Source organism: Dromiciops gliroides, chromosome 3 (assembly GCF_019393635.1).
Source record: "Dromiciops gliroides isolate mDroGli1 chromosome 3, mDroGli1.pri, whole genome shotgun sequence".
NCBI classification, from domain to species: Eukaryota; Metazoa; Chordata; class Mammalia; order Microbiotheria; family Microbiotheriidae; genus Dromiciops; species Dromiciops gliroides.
The window spans coordinates 344,696,680-344,717,543 of NC_057863.1; the positions used below are offsets into that span (position 1 = coordinate 344,696,680).

Sequence of the window (20,864 nt, forward strand, 5' to 3'; positions counted from 1 at the left end):
CAATTTGAAGAGAAGAAGTAAAACTATATGGCATTGTTCAGCCTTTAGTAGTCACTATCTCCTGAATTTTCTCTTGTTTTAATGTATTTGCTCTGTTAATATATATTCTGGGGGGGCAGCTAGGTGACCCAGTGGATAAAGCACCAGCCCTAGATTCAGGAGGACCTGAGTTCAAATCTAGTCTTGGACACTTGACACTTACTAGCTGTGTGACACTGGGCAAGTCACTTAACCCTCATTGCCCTGCCCCCCCCAAATATATATATATATATATATATATTATATATTATATATTATATATTCTGGGTTTTTCAGAGATGTCTGGGAGAAAATGTCATAGGTGGGGAAACTTTTTTTTTGAGAGAAACATATTTTAGGTTAAACATCTACAATTTAAAATTTAAGAACAAGGAATAAAACTTAATTCAACAATTAGAACTACATTTTCAAATGTGTTTAGATTTGTCATTATGGCCAGTTTGGGTGGGGTTGGGGGAGCAACTGGTGGAGGGGAAAAGACACGGGGAGAGAGAGAGAGACAGAGAGGTTCGTTTTACTAACTAAACAGCTTCACAAAAAGAGGAACAGTGAAACATATTTAAAGAAAGAGCAAGAGAGGAGTATAAGGAGATAGAGATCTCAACAAACAGCTATAGAAAAAGAGGGAGAGAGGAGGAAATTGGAACAGGGAGAGCTGGTAGGCTCTAGAGCAGGGATTCTTAACCATTTTTGTGTGACTGATCCTTTTGGCAGTCTAATGAAACCTATGGAAACTTTTCCAGAATAATGTTATTAAACATATACTCTTTTATGAAGGAAACCAATTACATTGAAATTCAGTTATCAGTATATATATTTTTTAACTGAGGCAATTGGGGTTAAGTGACTTGCCTAGGGTCACACAGCTAGTAAGTGTTAAGTGTCTGAGGCTGGATTTGAACTCAGGTACTCCTGACTCCAGGGCCGGTGCTCTATCCACTGCGCCACCTAGCTGCCCCCAATCAGTATATTTTTTTAAAAAACATTGTCAGATACTCTTGTTACAGCTTAACTTTCCTTTGGACTATAACATGAATGGTATTATCACAGATGTTTGAAATAAATCAGCTGCTATTTATTGAATACTTAATATGCCGAAGTCCTTATTAGCCAATTCATTACTACTCACAGCTCTTCAGTTGTGAAGTCGTTGTGGTTCAATGGAAAAAGCATAAGATTTGGAGAGAGAGGGCTTGAGTTTGAATCCTGACTCTGTTACTTAAAACCTGTGTGACCTTGGGCAAATCATTTAATCTCCATGGCACACATTTTTTTTTCATTTATAAAATGAGCGAGTTGGGCTTGGTGACTTCTGAGGTCCCTCTCTAGCCCTGAATCTATCATCCTCTGAACTGTTCTTTATTCTTTAAATTCAAGCTATAAGTCAGTTCTCTGAATGCAAAGTTGTAGCAGTCTACCTGGAGAGAATCTTTTCTTTGGAATTTATTGACAGTGATTAGAACAAAATTAGTCCAAGGCTCCCCCCCCAAAAAAACAAGTGGAGAGCCAGATTTAGTTCATTGGTTTGACACATTCTCCTTAACCTTTCTTGTCTGTCTTCTGCTCCCCTCCCAGTGGAGAGAAGGGATACTGATTACATTTAAATTTGAAAATTGTCCAAGAATTTACATAGGTCAGGGGCAATGATAGTTTGAGTGTCAAAGTATAGAGCTGGAAGCTTAGCTTTAGTGGTATGATATGACCTGCTTTATGAAGGAATCTTGGAAATAATGTTCTTTATTACAGTTTCAAAAATTATTCATTTAAAATTCAGCAAATATTTATGAAGTGCCTATCCTGTTCAAGGCACTGGAGATATAAAGATAGAAATGAAATAGTCCCTGCCTTCAACAAACTTGTATTCTAATTATTAGGATAATTATTAGAAAAACTTGGACAAAAATCCCGAATGCATATAAAACACTTAGCTGTTTACAGAACTCCATTTTTTGTTTTGGTTTTTTTTTTGGTGAGGCAATTGGGGTTAAGTGACTTGCCTAGGGCCACACAGCTAGTAATTGTTAAGTGTCTGAGGCCAGATTTGAACTCAGGTACTCCTGAATCCAGGGCCAGTGCTCTATCCACTGCACCACCTAGCTGCACCTACAGAAGAACTCCATTTTGTCTTCTGAATGTGCATATAACTGGGGTTTACTCTAATATGCAAATCTGTCTGGACATTTTTTTCTAATTCGTTTAAAGTTGTAAGCAGGCAACTATGAACAACTCAATACTATTTACATGAATGGTATTTAATGTTGTAATCAAAATTCAGAGAAAATTTAATCTGACACTTATTTAGTTTGTTGCAACCTCGTTATGAGCAGCAGTACAGTTTAGTTTTCTCTTATGTCCATACAGATGCATATATTTTCAAACAAAGATTTTGCATTTCAGAAATCAGTATGGTAGAGAACTCTAAAAACCAAGTAAATAATTGGTCCAAAGTAGTCATATGCATATATCTTCTTTGTTTAAAAATATTAATTAAAAAAGGAACTTAAAAACTAATAAAAATTTTAAAAGTAAAACGCAAAGATTCTGAATCCAACACCCCAACAGCTAGTGTTGCCCATGTCCTTCCTCTCCTATCTGTAGCCTTGGCCTGAGGCTCCCAGAATTATGCTTCTTGCTACAGTACTATTCTATGATATTTTTCTTTTTCTTACCTTCCTCAGAGGGTCCTTGAATGGAACTTCCATATGTTTCTATCTCTCCCATTCTCAGATATACTCTCCTCTGAGCAACTGGACTCTGGGTATCCTGCCTGGAGTGGGACGAGGAAGACCCAGGCCAGTGGTGGTAGTGGTGCTAGAGAGGAGTATATGGGTGAAGGGAAGGGACAAGAAAGGGAAGCATTTAGGTTGGTAAAATTAGGTAGACTCCTCAGACCAGTCCTCAGACACTAAACTACAACATCAAGTTATTGTGTTCTCAGCTTTCTGGAAAGGGCTTCCATTGGTCATAGCCAATACTCTTCCCCTAAGAGAAAATGTAATGGTTTGGGGGGAAAAAAGCCTTAAGACAGCCTCTTTTCTCTGAGGAGAATAACTAAATATGACAGGCTTATTTTTAGGCCTCACCCCAAGTGTAGCATGATTTTAGAGGAAAGGAACCGAATCTTATGCTGAAAACTATCTCCCCCACCCACAGTACTTTGCTAATGTCTGAAATTTGTTTAATAGGAGACAAAGTTTTTCATTACACCCAGAGAGAAAGGGCTTTTTTAAAAAAAGTATTTTATTATTTTCCAGTTACATATAAGGATAGTTTTCAACATTTGTTTTCATAGGATTTTTAGTTCCAAATTTTTTTCCCACCCTTCCTTACCTCCCTCCTCCCCAAGATGGAAAGCAGTCTGATATGTTATATGTGTACAATCACATTAAACATATTTCTGCATTAGTCATCTTGTGAAAGAAGAATCAGAGCACAAGGGAAAAACCTCAAAAAAGAAGGAAAAAAAAAACCAGTCCAAAAGTAGAAGCATTATGGTTCAATCTTCATTCATAATCCACAGTTCTTTTTTCTAGATGTTAAGAACATTTTCTATCATGAGTTCTTTGATTTTGGATTGTTGCGCTGCTGAGAAGAGCCAAGTCTATCACCATTATTTTTCACACAATGTTGTTGTTACTGTGTACAATGTTCTTGTTCTGCTCCTCTCAGTCAGCATCAGTTCATGTAAGTCCTTCCAGGTTTCTCTGACCTCCTCCTCCTCATTGTTTCTTACAGCACAATATTATTCCATTACATTCATATACCACAACTTGTTTAGCCATTCCCCTGTTGATGGGCATTCCCTTGATTTCCAGTTCTTTGCCACCACAAAGAGAGCTGCTATAAATATTTTTGTACATGTGGGTCCTTTTCCCTTTTCTATTGTCTCTTTGGGATACAGACTTAGCAGTGGTACCACTGGGTCAAAGGGTATGAATAGTTCCAAATTGCTCAAAGAGCTTCTTTCATTGTTCCTGGTGGAGCCAAGGCTCTAGAGCAGGGGTTATTAACCTCTTTGGTGTCATAGACCCCTTCTCAGAACAATATTTTTTAATTCATAAAACAAAATACATGAGATTATAAAGGAAACCAACTATATTGATATACAGTTATCAAAATATTTTTTTTAAGTTAGAGCAGGTATTCTTTTTTCTTTTCTTCTTTTAAAATAAATTAAATTTTTTTCAACTAAACCCACAACCTGTTGGGGGTAGGTTGGGGAAGAGAAATCCAGCAAAACCATTTTTTTTTTTTTTTAGTGAGGCAATTGGGGTTAAGTGACTTGCCCAGGGTCACACAGCTAGTAAGTGTTAAGTGTCTGAAGCCGGATTTGAACTCAGGTCCTCCTGACTCCAGGGCCGGTGCTCTATCCACTGCGCCATCTAGCTGCCCCCAAAACCATTTTTAACAAATATGCAGTCAGGCAAAACAAGTTCATTGGCTATTTCCAAAATATACATCTCAGTCAGCACCTTAAGTCCATCACCTTTTTGTCAGAAGAAGGATAGCATACTTCTTCATCATCTGCTTTCTGGCATCATGGCTAATCATTACATTGATCAGAGTTCTCAAGTCTTTCAGAATTGTTTGTCTTTACAATGTTGTTTTTATTGAATAATTGTTCACTTGGTTCTACTCGAGGTCTGCATCAGTTCATACAACTTTTCCTGTTTTTTTCTGGCATTGCTCTTTTAATTTTTATGTTCATTATACAATAATTTCTTTAGACATTCATTGATTGATGTGTTTCCACTTCTTTGTGACCACAAAAAGAGTTACCATAAATATTTTTGCACATGGATCCTTTTCCTTTTCTTCAAGCTCTTTGGGGTATAGGCCTAGTGGTGGTATCACTGGGTCACTGGTATATACTATTTAATGATATTTTGGCCATAGTTACAAATTGCTTTCCAGAATGGCTGGTCCATTCACAGCTTCACCAGTAGTGCATTAATATGCTTCTTTTCCCAAAGCCCCTATGATATTTGTCATTTTTTTCTTTCTTTTTTCCTCAGCTTTTCTGATCTCATGGGTTTGAGGTGATACCTCAGTATAATTTTTATTTGCATTTCTCTAGTAGTGATTTGGAGCACTTTTTCACATGGCTATTGATAGCTTAGATTTCTTCCTTAGAAAGTTACCAGTTCATATCCTTTGACCATTTATCAATTGGAAAATGACTCTTATTCTTATAAGTTTGAATCCATTCCTTATATATTTTAGAAGTGAGATCCTTAACAAAGAAGTTTGAGACAAAGATTTTTTTTCTCAGTTGCCTGTTTCCTTTCCAATTTTAGCTACTTTGGTTTTATTTGTGCAAAACTTTTAAATTTTATATAATCAAAGTCATCCATTTCATCTTCTATGATCCTTTCTATCTGTTGTGTGTTCATGAATTCTTTTCCCTGTCTGTAGATCCAAAAGATAATTTCTTCCTTGCTCCTCTAATTTGTTTATGATGACAGTCTTTATGTATGATTCACTTGGAGCTTGGTTTGTAGTGTGAGAGGTTGATCTATACCCAGTTTCTACCACACTGTTTTCGAGTTTTTCCAGCAGTTTTTGTTGAATAGTGAGTTCTTACCCCAGTAGTTGGAGTCTTTGGGTTTCTTGAATACTAGTCTACTATGTTTGTTTGCTTCTGTATATTGTGTATCTAATCCATTGCACTGATCAACTTCTGTATTTCTTAACCAAATCATTCTGATGACAATTTTTTTATACAGTTTGAAATCTATACTAGGCCTCTTTTCTTCCCATTTTTTTTCATTATTTACCTTGAGATTCTTGACCTTTTGTTCCTCTAGATGAATTTTGTCATTATTCTTTCTAGTGTTACAAAATAATTATTGGTAGTTTGGTGTGGCACCAAATAAGTAAATTAATTTAGGTAGTATTATCATTTGTTTTGTTTTGTTTTGTTTTGTTTTGTTTTGTTTTGTGGGGCAATGAGGGTTAAGTGACTTGCCCAGGGTCACACAGCTAGTAAGTGTCAAGTGTTGTCTGAGGCCAGATTTGAACTCAGGTCCTCCTAAATCCAGGGCCAGTGCTTTATCCACTGTGCCACCTAGCTGCCCTGTATTATAATTTTTAATTATATTGGCTCAACCTACCCATGAGTAGTTAATATTCCTCCAGTTATTCAAATCTGTCTTTATTTGTGTAAAGAATGATTCATAGTTGTATTATATAGTTCCTGTGTATGTCTTAAATGGATATATTCTGAAGTACTTTTTATATCCAGTACTTATTTTGAATGGAGTTTCTCTATCTCATCCTGTAGGGTTTTGTTGGTAATATACAGAAATCCTGATGATTTATGTGAATTTATTTTCTATCCAACAATTTTTCTAAAGTTGGCTCTCTAAAATTCTCTAAGTAAACCATCATATTATCTGCAGAAAATGATATTTTTGTTTCTTCTTTGCCTATCCTTACTCCTTTAATTTCTTTTTTCTTGTCTTATTGCTACCGCATGTCTAGCAATATATTAAATAGTAATGGTGATAATGACAACCTTGCTTTATCCCTAATCTTTTTGGAAAGTCTCATCTATATATAATGCTGGTCTTTGGTTTTAGTATATATCACTTATATTAAGCAAAGGTGCATTTATTCCTATGTCGTCTTGTTTGTTTTATTTAATTGGTATGGGTGTTGTATATTGTCAGAAACTTAGAGCAGGAGTTACTAACTTTTTTGTGTGTCATAGACCCATTTGGCAGTCTGGTGATACTAATAGACCCCTTTTCAGAATAATGCTTGGTTTTTAAAAAAATTAATAATTAAGGAAATGCTGAATTTCAGTTAGAGGTTAGCAAAAATAAAAAATGAAATTTTTTCCCATTTAAGTTCATGGACCCCCTAAAATTTTTATGTGGACTTCTTTAACAACCCCTCTTTTAGAGGGAACTTTGTTAGGAGCCCACAGAAAAATCATAATAGTGATTGAAAAGGAGAAAAAGGTACAAGGAAAAAAACCCACATACTTTTTTAGCCAGCTTCTACCTTAGCTATAATAGCACTTAAAAATTGCATTTATATAACACTTTACTTCTTATAAAGAACTTTTCCCATAACAAATTTGTGACACTGGGTATACACATACACATATCCACATTTTACAGATGAGGAAACTGAGACTTAGAGGAAATGAAATACTTTGCCCACATGTTTGTTAGAGTTTGGTGTCTATATTTGAACTGACTTCTTTTGGCTCCCAATCCAGTATCCTTCCACCATACTATGCTACTTGGAGACAGCCTGAAGAGAGGGAAAAAAAACCAACTTCAGTAACAGATTGTAGTATTTTTCTCCTGCCACCTGGATGCCGTTTCTGTGTAAATAATCCAAATATTATTTTATTGTTGCCTTTATCTTTTTGCATATAAAACCTTGAACGTGCTCAGGTAACCAGATGCCTTTGCCTTTTCTCTTTTGGCAGAGGAATGTCATGGCGTCTGGAGTTGTCCCACAAATCTCTTTGATCATGGGCCCATGTGCAGGAGGTGCTGTCTATTCCCCTGCCTTAACAGACTTCACATTCATGGTGAAGGTAAGACTCTGGTGTCTATTTCCATGGTTTCCTTTCAGAATTGTGTGGTTTCTCATATGTAGCTAGCAATGTTAATGCCTGACCTAGATCTAATTTGTTATCTGAATTCATTGGTTTTTAGATGATAAAGTCTTAGTGTTGAGAAGGTGGTGGTGGCATAGGATTATTAAAATGGGGGATTTCATTGGTCAGAGGGAAATGCATTTGATTTGGAGGCAATTTTACACATTTAGTGAATCGCAAATATATTCCAAACACTAAATTCTTGAATGGAAAATAATCTCCAAAAATCATTAAGCCAGAGATGTCAGACACACATCCTGTGGTCTACAACACTCCTGAGTATGGCTCAAGCCAGATTAAAATTGGGCAATACTTAATAAATAAATTAATTTTTAAAAATATGAACATGTGGTTTTCTAAATGAATATGAAGCCCACAGGAATCCTCTACATACAGTGAAGTGGCCCCTGTTCCTATTTGAGTTTGACACCACTAATCTAATCTGTTAGTGTCTCTCCAAACAAAATTTTAGAGCTGCAAGCAACCTTAAAGGTCATTCTGACTCCCCTGTTTAATGAATAATACAATAATGAATAAGGAAATTGAGGCCCAGAAAAATGAAATGATTTCCAGAGCTAGGACCAGTGCCTCAGTGCTGTTTGTATACCTCATCCTATTACCTACTCTGTGCTATTCCTTTAAAATCTCCAGGAAAAGTGATAATATAACTTTTAATGTTAGAAATTTTTTCTTTTCTAACTTTCTGCTGTAGTAGAAACTCATCATTTTAAAGGTGATTTTACTTAAATATTTTAAGCAATATGGAGCATATCTGGAAATAAAACCTTAAAACTTGAACTTTTGGGGAATTCTATAGGAAATTTTTTTTTTATATATTTTTATTTATTTTGTTAAATTTTTCCCAATTATATTAAGACATTTTTAACATCCATTTAAAAAAAATTTGAGTTCCAAATTGTCTGCCTCCCTCCTGTTGCAGCCCCCACCCCTTGAGAAAGCAAGCAATCTGATGTCAATTATACATGTGAATAATGCAAAACATGGAAAATTAATTTTATAGAAATAGTAACACAGGTTTGTTTTATCTTCATTTCTGACTCCGTACTTTTAAAGTTTCGTTGGCTTAGTTTTTAAAAAAAATATTGAATTGTCTTGGAATGATAAATTTAGAGAAAGGACCTTAGATGCTAGGTAATCCATTCCCCTCATTTTACATATGAGGATCTGAGACCCCCAAGAGGTCCAGTGACTTGCCGAGGACTCCACAGCTAGTCACTCACTGAGTGAATATTTAAATCCCATCCTTCCTAACTCCATATAGGGCATTTTATCCACTGTTCTCTGTGTTGCCTCTCAAATGTCAGTGTGCATATTTTTATTCTGTGGATGTCATTGTATCTTATTTTGTGTGTCTTTCCTTTTTTAAACACTTATATTTTCATTTTTATGGCATAATACTATTCTCTGACATTAATAGTAATATAAATCATTCAGCCATTCCCTGATATTAGGACACATAGGTCAGTCTAGTTTTTGGTATTGCTTTTGTTTACAAATAAATGAACTATGCATATTTTTGCATAAATCAGTGCGTTTTTTCACGTTCTGAAATTGATTGATATAGGAACTATATATTGTCTCTGAAGATTTTCCTTCTTTTTTCTTCATTTATGATTCCCTTGTCTTGTTTTGATAACTTGAAATTTTCTTTCCATTTTTATTTTTCTAATAGTTGATCAGTTTTATTTGTCTTTTTCTTTCTTTCTTTTATTCTTTTATTCTTTCTTTCCTTTTTTTTTAGTGGGGCAATGAGGGTTAAGTGACTTGCCCAGGGTCACACAGCTAGTAAGTGTCAAGAGTCTGAGGTTGGATTTGAACTCAGGCCCTCCTGAATCCAGGGCCAGTGCTTTAATCACTGTACCACCTAGTAGCTGCCCCCCCCCGCCCCGTTTTATTTGTCTTTTAAAAAATCTTTTGATTTTATTAATACCACTTTGTTTTCTTATTTTCAGTTTTATTAATCTCTATCTTAATTATTTTTTTCTTTTTGTGATTTTATTGTTTCATTTCTAATTTTTTAAAACCCAGTTTTAATTTACCAAGTGTTTGTTTCTTGTTAAATTAAGCATTTACTGTTATACATTTGATTCTGAATACTGCATTGGCTGCATTTCATAGGTTTTCTTATGTATATTTATATCTGGATTGCCATTATCATTGAAATAATCTTCTATTGTTTTTCTAACATCCCCTATTATTTAGGACACTTTTCAGTGTGCATGTGGGCCTATAGATTTAGCTTATATAATTAAGTACTTCTAGTTTTAAGTATATCAAGGTCCATAAATGTATATATAGTGTCTTTAAGGACTTAAGGAATTAGGCAGTCAGGCTGTCTCTAACCTGTCATGATCAGTTTTTTGGGTGTACCTTCTGTATGTAATTGAAATAAATGCTATGTTTTATTTTTTTCCCATTATTTTATTCATGGCTATCAGATCTATTAAATTACAGAGATTTATACTCTATTAGAGATTGATCTGTTAGATTAAAATAAATCTTATCAGATCTATTAGATTACTGTTTAGCACTATATGAAAATTTCTAATGTTTTATTTATCTTTTAAATATATTTTTCCTATCTTGATAGTGGAGTCTTGAAATTGACTATTATTGCCCTCATTCTTCCTGGCAGCAGTGTTAACTTGTCCTTTAAAAATTTTACTACTACATTATTTGATGTGTACATATTTTAAATTGATCATTTTGAATGTGAACGTAAAGTATAATTTCCTTGTTTTTCTTTTCTTTGAGAAAGGTGGCATGACCTAGTAGATAAATTTTACCATGGAGTTAAGATGCTCTGGGTTCAAGTCCTGCCTTCAACCCATACTAACTGTGTAACTATAGACAAGTCTCATCATCCAAGGCAATTGTAGGTTCTGAGATTGAGAGGTGGAAAGGACCTCAAAGACTATCTTGTCCAACCCCCTCATTTTATAACTGAGGAAACCAGTGCATAGGGGAGTGAAGTGACTTTTCAGTGTTACACAAGTGTCAGAGGCAGGATTTGAACGTGGATGCTCTGATTCCAGTGCTCTGTAAAGATATGAGATGCTGATCTATATTAGTGGAGGGAGTTTCCTGTACTGGAATCAGAAATCCAGCTCTCCCCCCACAAACCTTACTTAATGCTCTCTTGTTTGAATTGAAATATCTTTTATCAGTATCACACTTATTTTTCTGTGTAACAATAATAATATGTAAAAAGTTGATCCAGCCTTTCCATTTTCATGAGTTGGTAGAAATTAGATCTGAGAAGGGACCTTAAAAATCATATGGGGGTGGGCAGGCAAGGCAAAGATGGCAAAGAAAAGGCCTGGACTTGCCTGAGTTCTTCCAAATTCTTTTACAGACAATTTTAAAATAATGCCCCCCCCCCAAATTCTGAAGTGGCAGAAGCAACAAAAAGATGGGGCAAAGCAGTTTTCCAGCTCAGGACAACTTAAGAAGGTCAGCAGGAAAGGTCTTTCTCACTGTGGTGAGAGTAGAGCACAATTTAGCACAGGCCACCCCTAGGAAGCCAGCAGCAAGGCCCTGGGTCCCAGTACCAGGCAACCAATAGTGGACCACCCCCAGTGCAAGCCAGCAGCAGGCCTTGGGGGCTGCTGAATCAGCAGTAGCAGTCTCTGGAGGTCTCAATACACAGATGGGGGTCGGAAAACTGGTCAGAAGGAGAATATAGGGGATCTTTTGCTGACACTGGGAGGGGGCAGGGGTAGGACTCTGTTCATTGCCAATACATGGTTCCAAGTCATGATCCCAGGGTGAGGAAGAACACTAGCACACTGTGGCAACACACCTCTGGTCGCAGTTGTAGTTCAGAAAAGAGTGGTTGTGGTTGCTCACGGACCAGAACACAGGCCAGGAGAGCAATGACCACACCTGTCCTTAGAGCATGAAAAAAAAAAGTAGCTTGGTAAAGGAGGCACAAAAATCCATTGAAGAGAAGAACTCTTTAAAAAACAGAATTGGCCAAATGTAAAAGGAGGTACAAAAACTCACTGAAGAAAATAATTCCTTAAAAATTAGAACTGGGCAAGTAGAAACTAATGACTTCATAAGACATTGAAAAGCAATCAAAGTCAAAAGAATGGAAAAATAGAAGAAAATGTTAAATATCTCACTGAAAAACAACTGACCTAGAAAATAGATCCAGGAGACATGATCAAAAAGACCCTAGAAATCATCTTTCAAGAAATTATCAAAGATAACTGCCATAATATTCTAGAATCAGAGGATAAAGTAGAAATAGAGAGAATCCACCAATCATCTCCTGAAAGAGACCCAATGAAAACTCACAGGAATATTATGGCCAAATTCCAAGGCTCCCAGGTTAAGGAGAAAATATTGTAAGTAGCCAAAAAGAAACAATTCAGATATCAAGGAGGCACAGTCAGGATAACACAAAATTGAGCAGCTTCTACATGAAAGGATTAGAGCACTTAGAATATGATATTCCAGAGGGCAAAAGAGCTACCCAGCAATACCGAGTATTTTTTTTAGGGGAAAAAAATGGAAATTTAGTGAAATAGAGGACTTTCAAGCATTTCTGATGAAAAGACCAGAGCTAAATAAATTTAGTGAAATAGAGGACTTTCAAGCATTTCTAATGAAAAGACCAGAGCTAAATAGAAAATTTGACTTTCAAATACAAGACTCAAGAGAAGCATAAAAAGGTAAACAGGAAAGAGAAATCAAAAGAGACTCAATAAGGTTAAACTGTTTACATTCCTACATGGGAAGATGCTACTTGTGACTCTTAAGAACTTTCTTATTACTAGGGCAATTGGAAGGAGAGGAAATAGACAGAGAGCCTGGGTGTGAGTTGACAATGATGGGATTATATCTAAAAAATAAAACAAAATTAAGGAGTGAGAAAGAGGCATGAACTGGGAGAGGGGGGAAGGGAGAAGTAAATTATCTTACATAAAAGGGGCACAAAAGAGCTTTTACAATGGACAGGAATATGGAGTGGGGGTGGCAGACAGCTCTGGAACCTTACTCTCATTGGAATTGGCTCAAAGAGAGAATAACATATACACACAATGGGGTATAGAAATCTATCTTATCCAACAGGGAAATAGGCAGGGAAACAGATAAGTAAAGGGGTGAGGGGGGCTGATAGAAGGAAGAGTGGATTGGGGTAGGTAGCAATCAAAAGCAAAACACCTTTTAAAAAAATAGTATTTTTTCCAATTATATGTAAAGACAATTTTGAATTCTAAATTTTTCTTCTTCCTAGCTTGGCTATCTTTGTGTAATTATGTAAAACACATTTCCATATTAGTCACAATTGGGAAAGAAGAAATAAATCCAAAGAAAAAAACCATGAAAAAATAAAGAAAGTGGAAATAATATGTTTCAATCTGCATTCAGAGTTCATCAGTTCTTTCTCTGGATGTGAATAGCATTTTCCATTTTGAGTCCTTTGTAATTGTCTTGGATCATTGTGTTGTTGGGAAGAACTATCATTCATAGGTGATCATCACACAGTGTTACTGTTACTGTGTACAATGTTTTCCTGGTTCTGTTCTTTTCACTTTGCATCAGTTCATACAAGTTTTTCCAGGTTTTTCTGAAATCTGCCTACTAATTTCTGATTGCACAATACCATTGCATTACATTCATATACCACAACTTGTTCAATCATGCCCCAGTTGTTGAGCATCCTCTCAGTTTCCAGTTTTTTGCCATCACAAAAAGAGCTGTCATATTTTTGTACATGTAGGTCCTTTCCCCTTTTTAATGATCTCTTTGGGATACAGACCTAGTAGTGGCATAGAAGCAAAATGCTTTTGAGAAGAGACAGGATTAAAGGAGGGAGGGATATAGAGAGAGAGACAGGGAAAGAGAAGGATAAATGGTGAAATTAGCATGGAAGGAAATATAGTTAGTAATCATAAGTATGAAAAAATTTATAGCAAGTATCCCTGATAAAAGCTTCATTTCTTAAATATATGGTGAACCAAGTCAAATTTATAAGAGTAAGAATACAAGTCATTTCCCAATTGATAAATGGTCAAAAGACATGAAAAGTCAATTTTTAGAAGAAGAAATCAAAGCTATCCATAGTTATATAAAAATTCTCTGAATCATGATGGATTAGAGAAGTGCAAATTAAAACAACTCTGAAATACTACTTTAAATCTATCAGATTGATTAATATGACAGAAAAGGAAAAAATATATTTATATATAGTATGTATGTGTATGTATACATATATGTATATATATACACACATATATATGGGAAAATACCTATATGTACAAAAACATTTATAAAAATTATTTTTGTGGTGGGAAAAAATCGGAAAATTAAGGGGATGCAAATTAATTGGGGAATGGCTGAATAAGTGGTGGTATGTGATTGTAATGGAACACTACTGTGCTATAAGAAATGATGAGGGGGTAGCTAGGTGGTACAGTGGATAAAGCACTGGCCCTCGATTCAGGAGTACCTAAGTTCAAATCCAGCCTCAGACACTTAACATTTACTAGTTGTGTGACCCTTGGCAAGTCACTTAACCCCCACTGCCCCACCAAAAAACAACAAAACAAACAAACAAAAGCCCTTCAGAAATGATGAGCAGGAGGGCAGCTAGGTGGCGCAGTGGATAAAGCACCGGCCCTGGATTCAGGAGGACCTGAGTTCAAATCTGACCTCAGACACTTGACATGTACTAGCTATGTGACCATGGGAAAGTCACTTAACTCTCATTGCCCTGAAAAAAAAAAAAGGAAATGATGAGCAGGATGCTTTCAGAAAAACCTGGAAAAACTTACATGAACTGATGCAAAGTGAAATGAGCAGAACCAGGAGAACATTGTACATAATCAATATTGTACAATAATCACTCAGCAATACATGATCCAGGATATATTCTGAGGGACTTACGATAAAAAATGCTGTCTATTTCCAGAGAAAGAACTGATGGAGTTTGAATGTAGATTGAAGTACTCTTTTACTTTATTTTTCTTATTTGTTTTTTGATCTGTGTTACTTTTACAACATGGCTAGTATGGAAATATTTTGTATGACTTCACATGTATAACCTATATCAAATTGCCTCCTTTCTCAATGTGGGGGAGGGAGAAAGAGAGGAAGAGAATTTAAAATTCAAAATTTATAAAAAGAATATTAAAAAATATTTATGTGTAATAGGGAAAAAATAAAATATCAAATAAATTACAAAAACATTCAGTTTGGGCTTTGGTTCCTCCTAAGATGTGTTTAACTGCTATGTTATTTAAATTATTAGGGGACTAGGCTAGGTTTTCTAAAATATTGTTACTTAGAACTTAATGGCTATTGCACCAGTTTGGGCAGTAAGCATTTATTATTAATTAATATCACATATTGGGGCAGCTAGGTGGCACAGTGGATAGAGCACCGGCCCTGGAGTCAGGAGGACCTGAGTTCAAATCTGGCCTCAGACACTTAATACTAGCTGTGTGACCCTCGGCAAGTCACTTAACCCCAATTGCCTCACAAAAAATATAGATAGATAGATAGATAGATAGATAGATAGATAGATAGATAGATAGATAGATAGATAGATAGATAGATAGATAGATCTATATATTTCACATATTAATAAAGTATTGACCATGTGTCTCCCTGACTTCCCCACTAATCACAGGCTTACAGACCTAAACAATTACATACCCAGCATGGAGAGTAAAAGAAAGTTCCAGGAAGAAGAGAGCAAAGAGACAAGAGAGTGTGCCCAGGGATTTTATCCTCTTTTTGGTAGAGGCGGGTCACCACACATTGATCTAAGCTAATTGGTTAGCATCGTTCAGCTTCATTGATTGACATGAATTGGGGGGTGATCTAGGGATCAAATTCCAGAATCAATTTGAATTCCTTTTGTTAAAGTGAAGGCTCATCCCAGGCTGGTTTCTGGTAAGGGGGAAAGAGCAGCTAAAACTAACATCTGGGTTTCTCCTAGAAATCCATTATTAATAATTATTTTCTGCTCAGTGTTCTTTTAAAGTATCCTGTCATGATTTTCTTTCCTGTGTTGATTCTTCCTTAAATTCTTTAAATGTGTCCTTAATCCATTTGAAAATATCACTATATCTTGGCATTTTGTCATTTGCTCTTCCCACTCTATGCTACATTGCCTCTTAGTTTAAATATGTACATGTCACACAGACACACATCTTTTTGCCTTATATGTTTCCTGCAGGAAAAACTTCTCCAGGAAACATTTGCAGTCCCTTCTGGTAATAACCAAAAATGCAAATAAAAATATATCAGCTTTTCAGTTTGCTTTTATTTGGGGGGAGATTTAAATTTTCTTATGTAAGTTTTTAGTAGTTTTAACTTTTTAGCCCTTTTCATTATTTTTATGGGAGAGGTGAGGCTGCCTCAGTTTTCAAACTATTTAATGTGTCTTAAATGGGCATGCAAAACAACTGATCTTTATCTTCCAAAAGATAACCTATGTGTGTATCGTGATGTTCTGACAGAATGGCTTTTTTAAAAATAGCAACTATGCAGACAGCATAGTGACACAAATAGGTATAAGCTATCTGTAGAATGAACAGAAATTAAGAAAAAAATACTCTGTCAAGATGGCTGCAACCATGGGCTTGGGAGTAAAAGTCCCTTGAAATGTCCTACTGTTGGAAGAACTCGAGGAAGGTCAGAAAGGAGTAGGAGATGGGACAGCTAGCTAGGGTCTTGAACATGGAGAAGATATGACACAAGATAGAAAAGAATGATTAGTGAGCTTCCAAGAACAATTTATGAAAACAGAATATAAAGTGTAGACCTAAATATCCAGAAGCTCCCCCGCCACACACCCCCCTTGTAAGATTTGTTACATATGGAGTAAATAGTTCTAATGGAGTGATGGACCCAAGAGCCATATCCGTGCTTGCAAAATGGAAGAATTCATGTAGCATCAAAGTGGTTCTGCAGGAGCTTCAATGTCTAATGATGTCTGTTGAAAGTATGAAGCTTCCTTAGCCACTTGAAGGACGTTTCAGCAATTAATTTTTAAAAATTCTTTCCCCTTTTTTCAGTTTTGAGCTGTCTTAATTTTCCACAGTAGTACATTTTCTAGATGCATCTTGTAGACCTCAAAGTATTGGAAAGGAAGTTCCTATTCAAAGGTGATTTATCTTGACATACTGTAAATTACATTATTTTTTAATTTGAAATATCAGTTGTGCCATAATAGATAATCTTGTCATGTGTAACTACTGCCCCTTAGTTGAATTTCAGGTATCAAGAAAGTCTATTTAAATTGATTACTGCCATAACCAGTGTGGCATATCCAACTCAGCTGGGAAAAATATATCACACGATCACCTTGCTGCTATATGACCAAGGATTCTACTACCCTATCCTTATTCCTCCCCCTTTGCAACAGCATTCAAACACCGAGCCATTTCTTAAAGTAGACACAAAAGTTTTAACTTCCAGTATGATATAGGAAGCTTAAATGAGGTTGTGTGCCAACCTGTCACCCCTCCCTTTGTAAAAGGGTAGTAAAGGTTGACAACACTGGTGTCTTTATTTTCATTATTAAATATCTTTCATTCCATTTTACTTCTCCACAACCTTTGACCAACTCATAGATTGCATCCCTTTCCCACCCATGCATTCGTTCTCTCTTACATGGGCCTTTGGTGAGGGATCCAGAGGTCTTTCAGTGTCTTCTTTCCCCCACTTTTTTTTTTTTTTTGCGGGGCAGTGGGGGTTAAGTGACTTGCCCGGGGTCACACAGCTAGTAAGTGTCAAGTTTCTGAGGCCAGATTTGAACTCAGGTACTCCTGAATCCAGGGCCGGTGCTTTATCCACTACGCAACCTAGCTGCCCCTTTCCCCCACTTTCTTTTTTTTTTTTTTTTTTTTTTTTTTAGACAATGGGGGTTAAGTGACTTGCCCAGAGTCACACAGCTAGTAAGTGTCAAGTGTCTGAGGCCAGATTTGAACTCAGGTACTCCTGAATCCAGGGCCGGTGCTTTAACCATTGCGCCATCTAGCTGCCCCACCTTTCCCCCACTTTCAACATGGGATGCTGGTCTTCCCTCCTTCCTAAAATCACTTCCCATTTCAGTGCTATTTTGTTGCTTGTGGCCAATTGCCAACCCAGGTAGAGTTGGAAGAAATCCCTGACTCTTTTTTGCTTCTCATTTTTGGAACTACATTTAATCTTCACAAGCCTGGGAAATATCTAAACTGTTTGCACACCTGGATCACCCCCTCCACTAGCCCTGCTATGCCAGGGTGCTGGCTGTGGGCAGTGTTTTTAGCTCAACTTTTGATATAGTGACAAGAGCAGTCATTTCCCAGGACTGCTCAGATCTGCCAGCTTAGCAAAGCTTTTTAGTAGTTAAAAGGGAGAGTTGCCTGAAGATTCCCTAAGCATCCACTGCAGCTGAAAGAATCGGACTTGTCCTTGAAAATTGAAGGAATGTGACTTGACAAGCATTACACTCACTTGGTTGCTCTTTGCCATAGCTTAATGTCAGGTTTGGAATTCAATGGCTGGAACAAAACCCTTGATTTGAATTTGGTACAGATTTAGGTTTTGGTACTTCCTCCTTTCTTTCCTTTGTATGGGGCTAAAATTCTAGCTGGTTTGTCTAAAATATCTAATGAATGGTCGCCAATAAATTATAAGCTTTAGCAAGAGTTAGGCTTTTAAGCATTTATTAAGGAGAATAAGAATTTGGTAAAGAGAGAAAGGCCTAGATTCATCTATCTATTAAAGGGAGAGAGCATTCCTAGCTCCACTCTCAACCAGAGTCCTGATGAAAAAAGAGCAAGAGTGCCAGCCTCACCCCCTCTTCCTCCCACAAGCAAACATCACTTCCCGATGCCAAAGAAAAGTCACATGTCTTGCCCTCAGGCGCCTTCTCCCCATGTTGGAGCTTTCCTATAGTAGCTCTCCAGCAGGTGGCGTCATTCCAATTGTTACATCTTTCTGTCTTTGCTTCTTCCTTCCTTCCTTCCTTCCTTCCTTCCTTCCTTCCTTCCTTCCTTCCTTCCTTCCTTCCTTCCTTCCTTCCTTCCTTCCTTCCTTCCTTCCTTCCTTCCTTCCTTCCTTCCTTTCTATTTTCTAGTAACATTTCTAGGGAAAATATTAAATTTATTATTTTTATTCAGTGTAATGTCTACTTCCTCCTTTCAAGCTCCTCAACAAACATTTGAAAGGGGAAAAATCCAGGTGCATTGTAGATCCCAGAATTTAGCTGGCAGAATGACCTGGCAAATCACTGCCTTTTCCGATTCTCTGTCTTAGACCACTAGCTGCTGTAGTGTGGATGCAAACTTAAATAAAAACAATTTATTGTGTCCTGAGGGTTTTATTTTAAATTTTAAATTTATTTTAAATTCAGTATTGATGTAAATCCACATTTTAAAGCAGCAGCTGTCATGTCAGGAAAATTTCCATTAAGACTTATTGTTATTTTATTACTAATATTATTATTTTATCATTATCATTGTTATTATTATTTTGCGGGGCAATGAGGGTTAAGTGACTTGCCCAGGGTCACACAGCTAGTGTCATATGTTTGAATCTGGATTTGAACTCAGGTCCTCCTGAATCCAGGGCTGGTGCTTTATCCACTGTGCAATCTAGCTGCTGCTGAGGAAAGTATTATTTGAAAGGATTTCATATCCTCTGTAATTAAAGTTTAACTTAACAGTATTCCATAAATAGCCTTTTTACTGTTAGACCATTGCCTGGTTTTAATGTAATAAATAAAGTGTGTGTTAATATTAAAAGGCTTTTTCCTCTTAGAGTATTGATTTAGGAGCAGAACTGCTCTGGCCTATAATGTCCTGGATGCTAGAAAGAGAGCCTTCTGCACATAGCTAGTTCATAACTTTCTTTGTCATGTGTTCACTTAATGCAGGTTTTTCCAAATAAGTTCTCTCTAACCATTGCATTTATTGCCCTGATAAAACTTGCGTCCAAATAATACAAACACAAGCATAGTGGGAAATGATCCTTTCTCCCCTTGTCTCAGCAATCCTGTTATTGTTAGGATTTGTTTGTGATAGCATACATTTCTCTCTGTTTAAAGTTGCTAACCATAACATTCCCCAAGAAGCTGTTCATCTCTGTCAAAAGTAATTGATAGTTTTCTGACTTAAGTTCCAGATGTGTTTATCTTGTTGGGTTTTAATTGTTTGAAATGAAATAGTTTTGATTTTGAAAAACTGAAAATTTAGGTGACCAAATAAAAGTTTACTCCTGTGGTGAGTGAGGTGAATAGAGCGAATAGTATGAGGTGAGGGGTAGTCAAGATACTACTGAGAACATACAGACTAGACCCTGTTATTATTAGGGAAGCCTGTATTACCATATCTGGAAGGTATACCCCTTATCCTCTTCCAAGTGTTTCTTTGATTTGTTAGCTTTCCAAAGACTAGAGCAATGTCATTGAGTACCCTCCTTCAAGAAGGAGGCTCCTGGGCCACCCTCAGCCTCAGTACCTATCTTTAGACTGAACAAAGAAACTACCACTGGAGAAGTGGGGTGGGATACTTAAGTCCCCACAGGAAGTGACTTGAATTTCTGCAAAAATATCCCTTACTTAGGTGATTGAAGTGAGTTGCTTTTTTTTTTGGTGAGGCAATTGGGATTAAGTGACTTGCCCAGGGTCATACAGCTAGTAAGTGTCAAGTGTCTGAGGCTGGATTTGAAACTCAGGTCCTCCTGAATCCAAGGCCAGTGCTTTATCCACTGTGTCACCTAGCTGCCCGAAGTAAGTTGCTTTTAAGAAAGAGCTAATAGTAACACCACAAAAACTATTGGACTCTCGCATTTCCAAATAAAATAAAATGTGGCTTCGGCTACTTTTTTAAGGTTTAAAATTCTTTTTCTTGGTCCTTTGCTCAATCTTAGTATAGGGACACTGATACCTCCTCTTCTTTGTTTTGTATGCAGCCTGAGCCAGATAGATGAAAGGAAAAGATAAATTAACCCTTGGAAACAAATTTTACTATCAGCAGTTTGGGGAAAAAACCCCACAAAACATTTACGTACAGTATAGAAGAGATGATGCACTTCATTCTTATAGTCTATGATGTCCAAAAGCAGAGGCTGAAAATCCATATTTTTCATGTGCTGTAGTGTGAATCTCTTATTTTCTTCCTGGTAGAATTTACCCAACCCAACTGTTAGTATTTCTGAAAATTGTCTTCAAAGAAATCCT

The 20,864-nt window shown here is 36.5% G+C and overlaps 1 protein-coding gene and 1 pseudogene across 1 annotated transcript in view; both read left to right on the plus strand.

Moving 5' to 3' along the window:
* The window catches only part of PCCB (propionyl-CoA carboxylase subunit beta), a 50,108-nt gene that overhangs the window by 9,459 nt on the left and 19,785 nt on the right, over positions 1-20,864 (plus strand). Inside the window, exon 6 of the mRNA XM_043997451.1 lies at positions 7,484-7,594. Coding sequence (XP_043853386.1) covers positions 7,484-7,594 — 111 coding nt within the window. The remainder of the gene's footprint in view (positions 1-7,483; positions 7,595-20,864) is intronic.
* Positions 16,261-16,684, plus strand: LOC122750685 (annotated as a pseudogene).